Raw genomic sequence first — 17,511 nt, forward strand, 5'->3', positions numbered from 1 at the left:
TGGATCCAGCGCAGTAAGGGGAGAGCTGGAAAGACAGCGGACGTCGGACATGGGGATACAGAGGAGCCGTGGTCTAGACCAGGACCGAGGGAACGAGCGCCGTCGGGGTGCAGGCCAAGGTTCCGGGAGGGGCACGAGCCGAGAGCGCAGAGGACAGGGACCCCCGCGGGTCCTAGGATGGAGACCTGATGGGTGGGGGTGGTGGCCCTTGACCTCAGAGACCCTTAGGACCCGGGTCCCTAAGCTGTGTGGTCGGGAGGCGTGGGCCCCAACTGAACTCAGCTGGGGGTGGGGAGCGAGGACGGCCACCCCCCAGGGCCAGCGGTACGGCGGGGGCGGGAGCGAGACAGCAGCCCCAACAGAGGCCGTGGGAGCAGCACAGTCCTGGGGCCCAGGCTCGCAGCGGGGCGGGCCAGGGGCTCAGGCGGTCCAGCGGCCGTGTGCCTTCACTCCGTCCCTGCGTTGTGATCCCAGGGGTCTCCCAGCCCGGTGGGGAGCCTGCCTCTCCCTCTGCCACTCGCCCTGTCGGTCTCTACCTGTCAAATAAATAAAATCTTAAATAAATTTGAAAAAGAAAAAGATAAGACATGGAGAAGATGACTTTACTGATCACCAGCTCGTAGCTCAAGGTTGCACAGGATTCCAGGAGGAAGAAGGGGTGGAGAGGAAGGGTCACTGGAGCACAGCGCTAGGAGGGGACGCGGTCACTGGGGACTTGTGACGGACAGGCGAGGTAAAGGGCAGGAGGACCCGTGAGCCGGCAGCCGGGGGCTCAGGGGACCCCGCAGGCCTGCACGTGGGTGCTGGGAGCACAGTCCTGCTGGAGGCACAAGCCAGTAGCGTGCGAGCTGCCTCAGGCTCCCCGCGGGAGCGCAGCGCCGTGAGCAACACAAGTGGGCAGCCCAGAGCGGGGCACACCTGGCCGCCGGTTAGGGCACCACGGTTACGACTCTCAGAGGACAGAGCCTCAGGCCGATCTCCCGAGCCGTACCCCTGCTCTGGCCCTCCTACCTGAGCTCCCCAGCTGCACCCCTGCTCTGGCCCTCCCCACTGAGCTCCTGAGCTGTACCCCTGCTCTGGCCCTCCTCCCTGAGTTACCCAGCCGTGGCCCTGCTCTGGCCCTCCCCCCTGAGCTCCCCAGCCGCACCCCTGTGCACGCAGCCGCGGCCCTGCTCTGGCCCTCCTTCCTCCCTGTCCACACGGCCCATCAACAAGAGTTTAGCCGGTGCCCACTCCAGATCACTCCTCGTTCACACGAGCCAATTACTAACATACAAAACCAGAAATATTTTATTGCGGAGTCAACTTGAGGTTCAGATGATGGGGGCCAGGAGCGCCCAGGCTGGGACGGAGAGCAGGCCCAGCTTCCACAGGCTCCCAGAGGCTACTATCTGCTCCCTGTTAGTCCCTCCAGGTCACTTCCACTTCATCTGTCCGGTACCTGTGAAGCAGCACAGAAGGCTCGCTGGACACCTTGCCCTGAGAGCCCCCCATCCCCCTATGATTCTGGGCCCTCCGCCGGCTGATTTCTGCCTCCCTCCCACATAACCCACTGCCCCCCCAGGAGGGTATCCACCTCTGTGTGATCCCAGAGTCACTGAGGGGGGTCCTGTGCCCTGCCCGAAACATCTCCCAGCCGGCCTGGGCTATCATGGCCCCGTTGTCAATGCAGAATCTGGGAAGGAAACGAGACATGGAATTTGGGAACTAAGGGTAGAAAATCACAGTATTGGAGAAAAAAAAGAAGAAACCAACACAGGGGAAGGGCCTTCACCTCTCATCTGTGGCAAAAAGCCGGGCTCCACGTTCCTGGCACATGGTCTCCATCATCTCCTGTAGCCTCAAGTTACCTACGAGGACGGAGGGTTAGGGCTGGCTCGGCTTCAGCTGTTTCTGCGAGGTCCGGCTATAGCTCAAGCGTGTGACTCACAAAAACGAAGCAGGCATTCAGGGGGCAAGGGCTGGGAAGCAGAAACTTGTCATTTCCCCAGACCCTTAGATTTAGGGAGGAGGATGCTAACGCCCAGGAGTAGGAAAGAGGGGCGTGGTTGGACGATACATACAGCCCACACCTCCCACGATGAGGGCCTCCTGGGAGCCGCAATGTGCCATGGCTCGCTCTGTGATCTCGACCAGCATGGCGAACACGGTCTCCTGCGGGGCACAGAGAAGGTGAGGACGGGGTCTCAGCATCGTTCTGCTACATACAAGTCCCCCCACGCCCAACGCTCCATCCCATTACCTGCAGAGAGAAACACAAATCCTCAGGCGTGCACTCGCCTGTGGCCAGCATGCGCTGGGCGGCATCCTACGAGCAAAGAAAACACAGGTGAGACAGGGAACTGCGGTCTGGGGATGACCAGACAGCAAGGCTCAGGGCACCTGGAGGGCCGCGGCTCACCCCAACAGTGTAGCGGCACATCTACCCCACGCCCAGCCTCTCACTACACTGAGCGACGGCCACAGGCATCGGGGCTCCAGTTACAGCCCGCCCTGGCCCCACCGCCCCCCAGCCCCTCACTCGGCTTCGCTTTCCTCCGTGACGCTTGTTACCACCAGACCCTTTTTATGTTATTACTACCCTCCCCCACCAGCTCCTCTGTCTCTGTCTCACACACGCGCACACGAGAGTTAGGCTACTGCCCAGAACAGCGCCGGGCACACAGAAGACATTTAATAAATACTCGCTAAATGGATTTACGCAGCATCCAGCGTAGACCACAACCACACTCTAGGCAAGAGAGACAATGGTGAACCAAACGTATGCCTCATTAAAGAGCAGGACAGCGCTGTCCTCACCTGCCCCACACTCACCTCTATGAAAGACAGGATCCCCGAGAACGAGACGTCCATCCCCTTTACGGTATAGGGCAGCTCAACCAGCTTCTTGCCTCTACGTGGGAGTGAGCGTTTGAGACGCTAAGCCTTCAAAGCCACCCAACCTCCTTAACGCTCCTAGGGGAATCCTGGAAGCCCTACAGCCAGCCTCCTCCCACCTTACGGCCCTTACCGCTTTGCCATCTGCTCGATATTGTAGCCTGGACTTGGGTCATTGGAAATCTAGCAGAGGGAAAAAGAGAATGGAGTCAGATATCCAGGAAGCCTAAGAAGCTAACTTCCGCCATTCTCCTCCGCTTCCACGGCTCCCCAGAAACCCACCCGCACCTTCTGTTTCCCCAGCCCCAGTCGCTCACCTTCAGCACTCGAGCAAAACGATCCAGACAATTCCCCACAGCGATGTCGATGGTTTCCCCAAAGATGCGGTAGCGACGTTCTGAGTATGCGATCACCTAAGGGTGATGAGGGTGTCCGTGAAACCTCACATCTGTAAAGAGGAGTATTTGGCTTCGGGGAGGAGCATAGCAGAGAATCAACGGCCTCAGCAGCTTTCGGCCTCAGCAGCTTTCCATAAGAGACGGAACAAAAGCACTCACCCGCACCCTGCAGAGAGACTTTTTCACACTCTCCTCTCAAAAGCCTGGGAATCTGAGGATTCCCAGAGCAGATTCCTAACCTACAGAAGGCAGCCTCAGCGGGGGAAGAAGCAACTCTCATCTCGAATACGTCTTCCTAGCTTGGAGGTTCCTAGTATGTCCTTTAAAGACCTCTGGATAGCATAGACTAGGAACGGGCTTTCGAGCCTGGGGGCAGGGAACCAGTCCTTCTAGGTCATCCTACCCAGGCAGTGCCATTTGGAAACCAGACGAGTAGCAGAGTTCAAACACTGGAAAACCCCATATAGGGTCACGCTCACGGGATGCCCAGCTCTGTGTAGTCATCAGCTTATGTTCATTCTGCACGTCTGACTGACTTCTACCGCAGAGAATATTTACCGCCCACTGACCCGTACGCTTCCAACAGTGGGCGCTTCCTTGGGACCCTAAGAAGTCCCTTTCCCTTTCTGGTGCTAAGGGTCTCCCTCCACTCCGGGGTAGACTGCATTCTGCTGTTAAAAGGCTGGCCACGGAGGGTGAAGGAAACAAACCCTGCCTCTCTGCGCCTGTCATCTGCTCGTCTCCCCAACTGTCTTCCCTCGTTTTCCCACCCACACAGGTCTTAAGAGGTCAGAGGATGAGCAAACCATCACCGCTCCTCTTCCTTACCTGCTACTTTCCACGAGCCAAGTCCCTAATTTTGTGAGTCATCCTTCAGGCCCCAGCCAGCTATATGCCTTCTATCTGTAAAAGTTCCCACGTCATTTTCATGGGAAGCAGTGCTTCATCCTAAGTAACTATTTTGCAAAATGAAATTCTAAGCCTTTCGTAAGCTGGGGACGAGGACTTTTTCTGACAGTAACCCCATCAGGTGTTCTGCAGGAAAGGAAGGCTGGCATTCTCCAAACACCACCTCAAAAGGTTCTGTAAGATACCCCGAGCCACTCTGTCTTCCACTATAAACCTACAACGCCTTCTGCTACTTGTAAAGCATTCTTGAAATTACCTATGTTTGTACACTCTTGGGAGAACAACTTGTTTATTTACCCCCCAGGAACGCAGACAAAACATGCAATTATCGTAAAGAAACAAATCACGGTGCCCCTTAGTGTTTTTTTTCCCCTTAGTTTTAACTGCTAAGACAGAGAAAAGATAAGTTCCAAAATAATAAAAATAAAAATCCTTTCGTTACTTTATTTTTTTTTCTTTTGTTAGTTTAAAGGCCTCAATCCTTCCTATTCTTTTTTGAAATTGGAAAGTTCTCTTTAGCACCACACGTCTAAGAATCATCTAACACGGTGACCATCTCACCCAATCTGCAAGGACGCCAACTTTTTTGTGGTTTTCCAGCACGTGAGGTTTTAGGTTCAGATGAGGGATGACATGGGAGCTGCTGGCACAGTGCCCTGGAAACGAGGGGGGCAGGAAGGAGTCCTCCAAGTACCTGCGTGTTTCCTCCGCTGACATATAGCACAGTCGGGCTGGTGGCTCCGGTGATGAGGCGACCCATCTCAATGTGGCCTATACAGTGGTTGACACCCAGCAATGGCTTGTTCCACAACTGGGCCACGGTACGGGCCACAACAGCCACAGAAACCAGCGGGGCACCCATGCCAGGGCCTAGGGGAACAAAAACGAGAGTCAGGTTCCTAAGGATGCTGGGAAAAATAGAGCCGGGAAAGTGAGGGATGTGAGAGGTGGGGCAGGGGTCGAGGGGGCAGCGGGGGGCAGCATCGGGCTGGACCTAGCCAGGCCCCAGGTGTGTATTTCCACTGTCAGCTGCTCTCCCAGCTGTACCTTTGGTGTAGGCAACGCAGTCGATCTCCTGGGACGTCAGTCCAGCCTCTGTGAGCGCCTCCTGTAGCAGGTCCAGGATAACCGCCCGGTGATGCCTAGCAGTATCCCCTGGAAGGAACCCTAGGGATAGACGCAGGCCACAGATTATGGGGTTTTCCTATAGCAAAGGTAGGTGGAAGCCAAATGCAGGGGTTTCAGTAGCTGCGACACCAAATAAAAGAAATCGTCTCTAAAATGGAGTCAGGAGGCCAAGAGGGGAGGCTTTCATATCCAGCCGCTCCCTCTGAACTGCAGACCCCAATGGCAAGAGGAATACCTTGCATCCCCGACAGGAAGAAGCCTCTAACTCCACACCCCAGCAAGAGGAAAAGATTTTCCAGCCAATGAAAAGCAACTGCACTTGATACTCTCAGTTTATCTCAATGCACTTTTTAAGGTTTTTTTTTTAAGTCTTATTTATTTAAATAATCTCTATTTAACTCAACACGGGGCTCAAACTCACGACCTCGAGATCAAGAGTCACACACTTCTGACCCTGAGCCAGGCAGCTGCCCCGTCAATGACCTTTTTATAATCACAGCCCCTCCCAATGACCCCGTCCTCCCTGTAAAAGATCAGTCCTGCTTGTTCTCTGGACTTGCCTATGGTCTTGCCACAGCTTCCCGGATCCAAACTGCCATCCTCTACTACTCCTGAATAAACCCATTTTACCGGGAAAACAGAGGGCTGTGTGGCTTTTAGCGTCTACAAAGCGTGGGAAAAGTCCCTTCCACTCCCCTCAAGCATCCTGTCTTCCAGGTTCTCGGATGCACGCTCTCGAGCCCCCAGCGAGGCCGACCAGCTCTCAGGAAGGCCCTTCTTCAAACCCAACTCCTACACCACCTTCAGGACTCCGTTCCAGTGGTGCCTACCTATGTCCTGCCCTTACGTGACCTTCTCTGCGGCCCTACAGGCCCCACGCGACCACGTCGTCGTCCTTCACGCAACATTAGATAGATTACAATCAAAGCATCATAAAACGCTGGCTACCCTAATTCCGTGCTCCCGGGGCCAAAACTACCTGGAAGAGCGAACGCAGAACAAAGTCCTGTTTCCTAGCGAGCCCCCCACCGTAACAGGGCGCTTCAGAGAGGCTTTCCAGGTACATGCACTAAACTGGTCTTTTCCCATAGGTGCCGGAGTTTAAGGGAGAGCGAAGGACAACATGGAAATTTAGGAACAATGTTGGTTAAAAGTCGTGCTATGTTCAGTGCTCCCGTCTGCTCTCGAGACCCAACAATGAGGCGTTGCCATCTGCATCTTAAAAGCAGGAACCACGAGTCCAAGCCACGTACTGATGACCGCGAATGCCCTTGCTCCTAACCCTCCCGGCCACCTGGGGGGAGCTGCCTGCCCGTGGCCCTGCACATTACCCTGCCCGTCGCCCGCCCTGCCCTGCCCATCGCCCTGCCCATCACCCTGCCCGCTCATCACCCTGCCCATCGCCCGCCCTGCCCATCACCCTGCCCATCACTCTGCTTGCCCATCGCCCTGGCCATCTCCCGCCCTGCCCATCGACCGCCCTGCCCATCCTCCTGCTCATCACCCCACCTGCCCATCGCCCTGGCCATCGCCCGCCCTGCCCATCGCCCTGCCTATCACCCCGCCTGCCCATCGCCCTGCCTATCACCCTGCCTGCCCATCGCCCTGTCTGCCCATCGCCCGCCCTGCCCATCACTCTGCCCGTCGCCCCGCCCTCGCCCGTTGCCCCGCCCACCACTCCGCCCGTCGCCCCGCCCCCCGCCCCGCCCGGTGTGGCTCCCGCGGCGACCGTGCAGCGGCGCCCACCTCCCCGCCCGGCCCGGCCGCGGGTCCCGCGCGCACCTGTGCCCGGGGGCGTGACGTAGGTCCGCCGCGGGTTCGCCAGCACCGCGCCGTCGCGCACCACCCCCACGCCGACCTTGTTGGCGCTGCCCTCCAGGCCCAGCACCGCCGGCATGGCCGCGCCTGCTTGGAGCCCCGGGGCGCACGCGGCCGGAAGCCGAGGGCCCCTAGGGACCCGCCCTCCCAGCTGCCGGGCCCGGAGCGCGCCCGCTCCTCCCAGTGTGGCCCCGCCCCGCTTCCCGCCGGGGCCCGCCCCTCCCCTCTCCCCCTCCCCCCTCCCCGCGGGCTTCCTCCGCTCCCTTCTGCTTCCCCGCGGCGGCGGGAGGCGCGCGTCTGGCACATCAGTGAACAGCCCCGGGTGGAAGGCGGGGGCCTCGGCGGGGGCGGGGCCTCGGCGTCACGTGTCCCCGACGGCCCAATCACGCACAGTCCCCGCCCGAGGCGGGCCGGCCCGGCTCACGTGACAGCCCGGGTCGCCCACGTGGGGGCCGAGCGCGCCCCAGTCTTTGTGTCGGGAGAGGAGCACCGGGCCGCGGCCCGAGCAGGTCAGCCGCGGGGTGGCCACGGGGGCGCCCGGGCCCTAGGTCCGGGCCTCGATCGGCCAGAAGGCAGCGCTCGCGCGGACGGCCCCGGGGGCCCGGGATGCTCGGGATGCTCGGGGTCGGGGGCTCGGGGCTCCGCGGCCTGCGGCGCGGGGGACGGGAAAGGGCGCCGGGAGCGGGCCGGCGGGGGGGCCGGCCTCGCCCTCGCGCTCACCCGGTGCACGACGCCGTTTCGCTTGCAGGTCACGCGGTGCAGACCCTGCTCCGGTGGGCGGCGCGGGACGCGCTCAGGAGGCCGTGGGGCTCAGTGATGCCGAAGCGGGGGAAGAAGGCAGCCGCGGCGGAGGACGGCGAGCAGCCCGGGCCGGGTAAGAGCCCCGGGGCCCCGGCCGTGCAGGCGGCGGGCCGTCGGGCCCCTCGGCGGACGGAGGTTGGCGCAGCGGGTGTAGAGGCCGCAGCCCCGCAGCGTCTCGACGGGGCCCGGCGGGGTCGGGGCATCCAGCCCCTCGGCGGGGCCTCGCACAGCGCCCGTTCCTCGTCTGTTTTTTATCTTTAAGAGCCGGAAGCCAAGAAGAGCAAGACTGCAGCCAAGAAAAGCGAAAAAGAGGCAGCCGGGGAGGGGCCGGCCCTGTACGAGGACCCCCCGGATCAGAAGACGGCGCCCAGCGGCAAGTCGGCCACCCTCAAGATCTGCTCTTGGAACGTGGACGGGCTTCGAGCCTGGATCAAGAAGAAGGGTCTCGACGTGAGTTGGACTCGCGGAGGAGGACGTCCGCGCTCTGCGCCGTCGGGCCTCGCGACCGCGCCCCCTTTCGGCCCCAGCGGCGGGTCTCGCCTGCTGCCTGCAATTTGCTTGTTGTGGGAGCGTTGAAAGGCGCGGCGTAGCCGAGTTGGGACTGTCCCAGGGGCCGGGTGTCGCGCGCCATGGCTCCGCCTCCCGGCAGGTTGCAGGACCTGCTCCCTGGGCTGACTGCGTTCCATCTCCAGCGTCTTCTCCAGTTAACTACTGCGTAGCGGTGCCGGGCTGCATAGGCTGGGCGTCAGGGGTTGGAGCTCCGCCTTTAGTTCACTTAAGATTTTAAAAGTACTGCTTACACAGCTTAGGTGGCCATCCACTATGAAACAGGCTCCTCGGTGTTGCTTGTAACCGCGCCCTTTATCTCTCTCCGTTAGTTGTCAGTTACCGAATTTGACTGCTTAAATATCATGCTTACTAGACTTAAAAAAAAAAAAAAAAAAAAACTTGAGAGAGTGCGTACAAGCAGGGGTGGGGGGCGTAGAAGGGGACGGACAACATGGGGCCCCTCCCGGGACCGTGGCACCTGAGCTGAGCTGACGGCAGATGCTGAGCATCCAGGTGCCCCGGCTTGCTAGTCTTCCCATTTAAGCGTAGGGACTTGGTGGCTCTATTACTTGGCACTGGGTTCTCAGTAAACGTCTCAACTGATAGTTTTACTGCTACTCATCTTGCTTACAGTGGGTAAAGGAAGAGGCGCCAGATATCCTCTGCCTCCAGGAGACCAAATGTTCAGAGAACAAACTACCCGCTGAACTTCAGGAGCTACCTGGACTGCCCCACCAGTACTGGTCGGCTCCGTCAGACAAGGAGGGGTACAGCGGTGTGGGCCTGCTGTCCCGCCAGTGCCCGCTCAAAGTCTCCTATGGCATCGGTGAGACCCGGCGGATGCCTAGTCCCTGAGCTCTTCCAGACCAACCGCCAGTACCCCACTCTGGCTCCTGATCCAGATTCCTTGGCTTTCCCTTTTCTCTAACTTCTCAATGCTGATTGTTTCCTCCCTCGTGCAGGTGAGGAGGAGCACGATCAGGAAGGCCGAGTGATTGTGGCTGAGTTCGACACGTTCGTGCTGGTGACCGCCTATGTGCCTAACGCAGGCCGAGGTCTGGTGCGCTTGGAGTACCGGCAGCGCTGGGACGAAGCCTTCCGCAAGTTTCTGAAGGGCTTGGCTTCCCGCAAGCCCCTCGTGCTATGTGGGGACCTCAACGTGGCTCACGAAGAAATCGACCTGCGTAACCCCAAGGGAAACAAGAAGAATGCCGGCTTCACTCCCCAAGAACGCCAAGGCTTTGGGGAATTGCTGCAGGCTGTGCCGCTGGCTGACAGTTTCCGGCACCTCTACCCCAACACGGCCTACGCATATACCTTTTGGACCTACATGATGAATGCGCGATCCAAAAATGTTGGTTGGCGCCTTGACTACTTCTTGTTGTCTCACTCTCTCTTACCTGCATTGTGTGACAGCAAGATCCGTTCCAAGGCCCTGGGCAGTGACCACTGTCCTATCACCTTATACCTAGCGCTGTGACATGCTCCCAAATGACTGGAAGCCTGGGAAATAAGTCCCCCCTCCCCAAGCTAGCTTTAAAACTTAACCTCCACAAACTTCTTTAAAAACTGCTCTCTAGACATATCTGCACTGTATTTCCCTTCTAAAAACACAAATCCTTCAACCAGGCTCCTAGTGATGCTTTCTTTTAACCCCCTCCCCCAATTTTTTGCCTTTTTTTTATGTTAAGCAAAAGCTACTACTGATGACTTCTTTTGAACTGTCCACATGAAAATAAAGAGCCATAGTTTCAGCCTCGCGTTCTTTTGTATTTGACCCCTTGGTGGGGCTACAAACTGCCTTCGTCTTTTCACATATAAAGATAAACAACTGGAGAAGGATAGTCACGACCTTCTTTATTTACAAGCACAGGATGACTCCCTAGCCTCCCCCAAGACAGAGCGACCCTACCCAGCCCAGTTCAACACCGCAACTAGGGAGTAAGGTTGGAAGGAGGAATTAAGGGAAATTACAGGACTAGGGGAACGTATCCCACTTTAAATAATTATATACACATCAGTTCCTGTAGTTCTGTACAGAGCAGCGGCTGACCCCACCCCCCTAGGACACCGGAATGGGGGGAGAGGAGACTGAGGGTACTGAGGCCAGAGCCAGCCCCTGGTGAAGTGCAATAGCAGCAGCAAGGTCCTAATGGTGCACAAGAGGGAGGGAACCCCCAGGGCTACCCACCCCCACCCTGCCCTGGAATGTTTAAGGGACAGGAATGGCTCTCAGGGAGCATATTAGGAAGGACAAGGCTAGGACCCTCTTTTAGGACCCAGGTTTAGGGGCAACGTCCTGCCTGCTACACCCTAAACACAGCAGCCCTTGGAGGAAAGCAGATGGCCAGCAGTGGTCTTCTCCACCCCTCCAAACCTAGGTGAGGGCCTGGTTCCTTCCTACCTCTCCCCAGGGAAAAGGAAGGCAGCTGCTTGGCTCCCCTCATAGAGGCCGAGGGAGCCTTTGACCATGGTTCCCTTTGTAGTGTCACTGTCCCCACCAGGGAGGGGCCAGGCACAGTCTGTGGGTCATCGTGGAGCTCAGGAGAAGTTCTGGACAGGGTGGCTGACCTTCATACAGGCCCAGTAAAGGGCCCGGCCCAAACACAGCACAGCCAACAGGATGACGAACGCCCAGGACGCGTAGATGCCTCCATATCGCTGTGCGTGCTTCCACGTGCCAAACTGAGGAAGGAGGAGGGAGATGGAATTACTGTTGCTTTCTCACCACTTTCTAGAAACACTGGTAAGAGGATGGAAACTTCAATCCCTGGTTCCCTATCCATGTGTATCCACCTTCGAGGGACCTCCTTAAAGACCCAGTTGTTGCTCCCTCCTCTACAAAGATACATTAAGTCCCAGACACCCAGGGACTTACATTAAGTCCCGGATACAATCCCAGACACCTATCAGTTCTTCTTAGCGTCTGACAAGTGAGCAACTTTTAACCCACGTCTCTACTGCCCTATCTTCTGCACAAAGACGACGGCTGGCTTTTACTCCTTTTTTAAAAAATATTTTATTTATTTATTCATGAGAGACACAAAGAGAGAGGCAGAGACATAGGCAGAGGGAGAAACAGGCTCCATGCAGGGAGCCTGATGTGGGACTCGATCCCGGAACTCCAGGATCACACACTGGGCCAAAGGCAGATGCTCAACTGCTGAGCCACCCAGGCGTCCCTGGCTTTTACTCCTATAGCAATAATCAAGTTTATCAGTTACCTGCCAATTTCAGCTCACCTACACGTTAAAACAAGACAAAACCACCAAAATCCGTTTCTTTCACTTTTTTTAGGGTAGCTGTTTCCCAAATCTTACGCTACAGAGAGGAGACTGAAGAATGAAACAGGTTGGGTCAAGGTTACTCACAGCAAGGCCAGTGGCAGTGACGGCCAAGAGTAAGCCAAGCAAGAAACAGCAGATACATCTCTTTCGTGGATATCTGCGCCCAATAGATGACCTGTGGGGAGGCAAACAAATGGACGCTTGCCACGGCCCTGCAGGTTGTCCTGTACCTGTTCCCGTGTTACACAGCAGCTAGTTCAACAATGTCACTCTCCAATCACTTACACTTTCCTGCAGTGAGGGCAACGGGCCAAGGTTCGGTCTGTGAACTCTGTCCACTACGGAGAACAAAAAAAGGGGAAGCCAATTAATAGAAGCAGCGTCACGTCCAGTGAAGGCCCTGTGGCAGGGGAGGGCAGGAAATGGGAACAGAAGAGAAATCAGAGCAGACCTCCTAAGGACTCATTATTATAACTCAGAAATACGTTCACCATTACTTCTGTTTCTCCCTCTCTGTCCAAGGCTTCCCAATACTCCTCCTCACCAGGAAAGTATTCTTGCAGTGTCCACAGATGACCCTGACACCCACAGGTTGTGGTTCTGGACTCAGAGGTCCTGGATGCACAGGCCCCAGGTTGATGATTCTTTTGCTGTAAAGAAAAAAAATGATGACGTGTAAATAACATTTAATCCTAAGGATCTATTACCCGTCCTCGAACCCTCCACTCCCTCTACTCTGTACACGTAACATACCCCACCTCCCCCCAACCCTACCCCCAGGGAATCTAGATAAACAGCACTGCTTAAACTTCAGATCTCTAATTTCCCTTTTATCCCCCGATAATTCACCTAGTCCCCTAGACTCTCTATTTCCCTAAAGGACACCATTTCATCCCAGTGACAGAAGACAAATGTGGCTACATCCTAAGACCACACTAGTCTGCAGCTTTTCCTCCTCCTGGATAAACACCAGGCTCTCTTACCTTTGTGTTCTCTGCAAACAATCATCCTAAGGCTTTCCAATTTTTCCCCACTGATGCCCTTCCCTCCCCACCCCACCATACGCCTCTTACCAGTAGGGCCGAGGGCAGGCAATCCGCTGGGAAGTCACTTTGCAGATAAGGAGACAGTTACACGGGCATCGGACGTATTTTTTCCCTGGAGGTGCATTCTTAATTGGCTAGACAACAAGGAGGACATCGGTAAGCAAACCTCGAATTCCAAACCCTTCCACTTCCTCCAAAAAAAAACCTTCCGAGGAGAGATCAGAGAGACGAGGTCTCAGCTAGGACAGAATAACGGAGAAAAGCCGAGCGCGTGAGACCGGGCTGAGCATCCGGGATGGGGGTCAAGGTGCGGGATGCTGAACTGGCTTTGGCGGGCGGCGTCCGGGGGACGGTGAGGAGACTCCTGAAACTGAAACTCGGGTTTCATGGCCAGCCCTCGGCTGAGGCCCGGCGGCCGGGCTCTAGAGTCGAGGACCAGAAAGAGGATCTAGGAAACGGGGCCCGATTCGCAGATGCGCGTAACTCACAGTGGCTTCATTGCAGACGCCACATTTGACTACATGCTGATGCATCTTGCCTTCCACGTTGATGAGAGACTGGCAGACGCGGCAGGTGATCATCGGGGCACTCCCGCTGTCCGGGCTGGTCAGGGGCGAGTAGGGGGGCGGGTCCTCGCCGGGGAGCACGGCCGGGTGTCCCTCGGGGAACGGGGGGAACGCTGCACAGGAAAGGGGGGTTGGGGGGCACCAGCTGCAGGCCCCCCCCCCGACGGGCCTCGCAAGCCCTCCCCCCGGGGGCCGCGGCGCCACCGGGCGCAGGTGCCCCCGCCCCCGCCTGCACCTGGCGCTGGGGTCCCGCTCCGCCCCCGGCGCAGGTGCCCCCCCCGCCCCCGCACCTGGCGCTGGGGTCCCGCCCCGCCCCCGCCCGGTGCAGGTGCCCCCTACCGCACCTGGTGCCGGGCCCCGCCCCCGGCGCCGAGGCCCCGCCCCCGCTCCGCCCCGCCCCTCCCGCTCCCGGCGGCCCCCGGGGACGCCCCGGGCCCACCCCGGCTTACCCTGGGGCGGGGCATGTTTACCGGCTCCGTACGGCGGCGCGGAGGGCGTCAGGCCGCCCCCGGGCCCGGCCCCACTCCCGCCCGGCCCCACGAGCCCGTTGCCGCCGGCGCCCCCGTCGACGGGCTCGGAGAGCAGCGGGGATCGCTCTCCGTCTGCCGCCATGGCCGCCGCCGCCTCCGGCCCAGGATCCGGGTCCGGCCGCTGCCGCCGCCGCCGCTACCGGGTCCCCAGGGCGCCTGCGCGCCCGCTCGCCCCGCGACCAGCGGCCTACCCCGCCCGAGGCCGCCCCGCAGGCACGTGACGAGCCGGCCCCACCCCGGCCGCGCCGTAATTCGCGGCGACGAATCCATGCTGCGTCCGGCCGAGGCGGCTCTGCTTCTCCATTGGGGCGCGTCGCGCTGACGTCAGCCGTCACATGACCTCCCGGAGGCCGCGGGGCCCGCAACGCCCGCACGTGACGAGAGGCGCTGCGAGCCATTGGCAGCGTGGCCATCGCGCTACCGCCAGCCCAGGGGGCGGGGCCGGGCCGCGGCGGGCGCGGGTCACGTGCTCAGGACGCCGCGCGTCCGCAGTTACGCTCCCGCGCGGGGGCGCTCTGCCCGGCTCTTCATTGGGCCGGAGGCACGGCTGCGGGGCCCCGCCTCTGCGGCCGGGCTTGGCCTCCTATTGACTGGCCTCCGGTTACGTCACGGGCGGGGTGCCGCTGTATTGGTCCGAACGCGAGGCCGGGGGCGTGGCTTCAGGAGCGGGCGGGGGGCAGGTGGCCCGGGCGGCTGCGCGCGGGGACGTGAGTGTGCGGGGGCGGGCGCAGGTGCGCGGGTGCAGGTCCGCGGGCGCTCCTGGTGCCGCCTGGTGCCCGAGAGCCGACGGTCAGCGCGGGGACGCCTGGCCCCTGTGTAGCGGGACCCACTCGCGGGTGCGGCCGAGCCCCAGGCGCGGTCCCTGCTGCCCGAGGTCACGGCGACGGCCCGGGAACCCCGCCAGCAGCCCGGGCGGCCGCGCCGTTTCCCGCCCTGACCCCACTTCGCCTCCGCCGCCCTGGTGCCTCCGCACACCCCTCCCGCCCGGGCCCAGGCTGCGCGGCCCTGGACGCCGCGCCTCGTCCCGGGAGGCTCCGGCTGGCGGCCGCCTCCTGCGGAACCCCCAGCTGCTGCTCCGCTTTTTTGGTTTTGTTTTTTTGGGGGGGGGTTGCTTTTTTTTTTTTTTTTTTTCAAAAAATGGAAACCCTCCAGATTTTTTTTTTCCCCGCTTGGGGAGAGTAATTACAGACACACTTTGTTTTCCTGCGCTTGGCTTTATTGCTCCTCGCAGGTATTGCGGTTTGGTTGGGGTTTTTTGGTTTTTGGGTTTTTTTTTTTTTTGTACATTGAAGGTTGTGGCGACCCCGTGTCAAGCAGATTACTCAGCGCCCTTTTCCCAACAGCATTTGTTCACTTAGGGTCTGAGTCACGTTTTGGTCATTCTTGCGATATTTCAAACTTTCCCATTAATTTTTTTCCCCCATTATTATCCTTGCACTGGTTGAGGTGACCTGTGATCCGTCACTGCAATTTACCAGAAGCTCCGGTGATTGTTGAGCCCCCCCTTTTTTTTTCACCAGGTGGGAAATTTTGTTCCATGGTTGGATGCCTCATGCAAACCATCCCTTCCAAAAGCAACACTAATAAATCACGACGTTACGAAAATTTCAAAACTATGAGTAAGCCTCATTACGGAAATAACCTTGGGTTAGGATACCAAGGGCTCCTCCCTTCTCAGCTCCTCCTTAGGTGGAAACGGATCCTAGGAATTTAAAGTTATTTTTTTACGCTCCTTCTTGAATGCATGTTTGAGTTGGTTTCACCTCCTTTGGATTATTTCTATCTCCAACTAAGCATGTTGTTCCAAAAATAAATCACATTTACATTTTCTTTACTGCATTATGAGGACAAAGTACATGTCTTTGGGGTTTTTTTTTAATTACTATTAATGGTTTAGCATTTTTCAGCAGTATTTAAGTAAGATGTGTACTTTTGCTGTTGTACACTTGATAAGCTACAGTTGTGTAAATATATATTTTATATACATTGGGTGTTAAGTTTTTTAGTAACTAGATGGAAATGAGACCGCCAAGGCAAGCGAGGGTCCAAGAACAGATTTTATTGCAGGCACCCTCGGAGGAGGTTCCACGACTCAGGGGGGAAAGAGAGTGAGTCGAGGAAGTCGCGCCAAGACAAGGTGGTCGGGGGTTTACATAACGTTGTAAGGCAGAACGGTTTCCTATTGGTTGGCTCATATGCAAAGGAAGGATTGCAATCCAACCAGTCAGAGTGACCCTCACTATGCAAAGGAAGGATTGCAATTCGACCAAAGGCGACTTCCTCCTCTGGGGTTTGAAGGGCATTGGGTTCGGTTGGGGAAGTCCAAAGGAGAGGTGTAAGGGTCTGCTCAAGCTGTCGTCCCAAGTGGAGGTGGTGACAGGAACCTCAGCCATTTTGGCGTATCCGCCATCTTGAGGAGTTTCCCTTCCCGCCTGGCCCCAACATTGGGAAACCAAAAAACTCATTTGTGTCACTTTGTTGTGATATTCTCCTTGTTTCAGTGGCCTGGAACTGAACCCGCGGTATTTCTGAGGGATACCTGTACTGATGTAGGTCTTATCATAATAGCAAAGAGGCCTAACTTGACCTTGCAAAAAAAAACGAGGGGATACCTGCAATTTTCAAACCTCTCAAAGTGCCTTACTAAATGGTTACCAAGGCAGAGATAAATGTGTAGGATTCTCCCCCTTAGGGGGAACTTTTTTCTTTGTTCTTTCAACTTTGTTTGGTGTTTCGAGGTACAGCAGGGTCATAAGTCAAGGTGAATGACCCGTTGTTATGTAAAGAACAATGTGGGAGGATTTCCTTAATTATGTAAATATAGGGTGAGTAGGCTACTGTTCTGGGATTAATGATGGAGGATAGAATGAAGGTGAGTCACCTTGAAGAGATCATTTTTGTTTTAAGTGTTACTAAAATAATTTCCTCTAATTATGCAAGTACTGATGAGAAGGACCCCGTTGCCGAAGGAAGAGGAAATACAGGGAAGTCCAGGAAGACAGTTCCAGCTGAAAGTCCTGGTAAATGTCTGCTGGAGACCGATAGAACGTTCTAGCTCAGGTCTGTTAAGTGTAGAGTCTCCTTGACTGAAAATAATACCGGAATGGCTGCCTTTTCCGGAAGAACCCTTGAGATGAGAGTTCTGCGTTAGCCCCAGAAACCAGAGAACTGGGACGTCTCCTGGTAACCTCTGAACCCAACCTTTACGGGCAGTGTCCCCACCAGCCTCGTGTAGTCTCTACGGGAGCCTGAACCACACCTGGATTTTCCCCACGTCATAGCTGAAATTGTAACTGCCTTCCATCTGGGAGGCAGCGATGAATCCGGGGCTCACAGCCGATTTAGCCAGAGGCCTCTCCACGGAGCCTAACATGGAAGGAAGAACAACCCACCCCAAGTATATGATGGTAAAGGAATTGCTGCTGACCTCGCACTTGTGGCTGCTGCAGGAGCTGGAGCCTTCACCTGGGTTCTGATTTTGAGACACAACTTTCCCAAGGCAGCTGCTACTTAGATGCTGGGTCCTACAGACACAAAACGGGGAAGGGTTTGTATGTCTACAAGGGGACAGGTCAGTCTGCTGCTCCTTCTGCTGTTTCTGG

The 17,511-nt window shown here is 57.3% G+C and overlaps 3 protein-coding genes and 1 long non-coding RNA gene across 9 annotated transcripts in view; 2 read left to right on the forward strand and 2 right to left on the reverse strand.

Moving 5' to 3' along the window:
- Window positions 1-17,511, forward strand: part of LOC112654636 (uncharacterized) — a 112,210-nt gene that overhangs the window by 24,739 nt on the left and 69,960 nt on the right. The window lies entirely within an intron of this gene.
- On the reverse strand, window positions 1,264-7,427 carry LOC112654416 (O-sialoglycoprotein endopeptidase). Its single transcript, XM_025438931.3, has 11 exons — window positions 7,095-7,427; window positions 5,232-5,351; window positions 4,879-5,054; window positions 3,195-3,290; window positions 3,011-3,060; window positions 2,815-2,893; window positions 2,243-2,308; window positions 2,064-2,154; window positions 1,775-1,850; window positions 1,577-1,675; window positions 1,264-1,441 (listed from the first exon to the last, which is right to left on the reverse strand). Exons 1-11 carry the CDS (start codon window positions 7,207-7,209, stop codon window positions 1,402-1,404), a joined length of 1,008 nt encoding a protein of 335 aa, XP_025294716.1. The 5' UTR covers window positions 7,210-7,427; the 3' UTR covers window positions 1,264-1,401.
- Window positions 7,487-10,234, forward strand: APEX1 (apurinic/apyrimidinic endodeoxyribonuclease 1). 2 transcript variants are annotated; one of them, XM_025438932.3, is made up of 5 exons: window positions 7,487-7,639; window positions 7,879-8,004; window positions 8,194-8,381; window positions 9,114-9,306; window positions 9,443-10,234. In XM_025438932.3, exons 2-5 carry the CDS (start codon window positions 7,947-7,949, stop codon window positions 9,958-9,960), a joined length of 957 nt encoding a protein of 318 aa, XP_025294717.1. In that variant the 5' UTR covers window positions 7,487-7,639; window positions 7,879-7,946; the 3' UTR covers window positions 9,961-10,234. The 2 variants fall into 2 exon arrangements, with proteins under 2 accessions (XP_025294717.1, XP_048950343.1); XM_049094386.1 differs by lacking the exon at window positions 7,487-7,639 and adding an exon at window positions 7,736-7,754.
- Window positions 10,318-14,077, reverse strand: PIP4P1 (phosphatidylinositol-4,5-bisphosphate 4-phosphatase 1). Of its 2 annotated transcripts, none has more exons than XM_025438934.3 (7): window positions 13,850-14,077; window positions 13,302-13,492; window positions 12,841-12,947; window positions 12,312-12,417; window positions 12,053-12,105; window positions 11,852-11,942; window positions 10,318-11,165 (listed from the first exon to the last, which is right to left on the reverse strand). In XM_025438934.3, exons 1-7 carry the CDS (start codon window positions 13,989-13,991, stop codon window positions 11,022-11,024), a joined length of 834 nt encoding a protein of 277 aa, XP_025294719.3. In that variant the 5' UTR covers window positions 13,992-14,077; the 3' UTR covers window positions 10,318-11,021. The 2 variants fall into 2 exon arrangements, with proteins under 2 accessions (XP_025294719.3, XP_025294718.3); XM_025438933.3 differs by having other exon boundaries at window positions 13,829-14,076.

This window comes from Canis lupus, chromosome 15 (assembly GCF_003254725.2).
Source record: "Canis lupus dingo isolate Sandy chromosome 15, ASM325472v2, whole genome shotgun sequence".
NCBI lineage: Eukaryota > Metazoa > Chordata > Mammalia > Carnivora > Canidae > Canis > Canis lupus.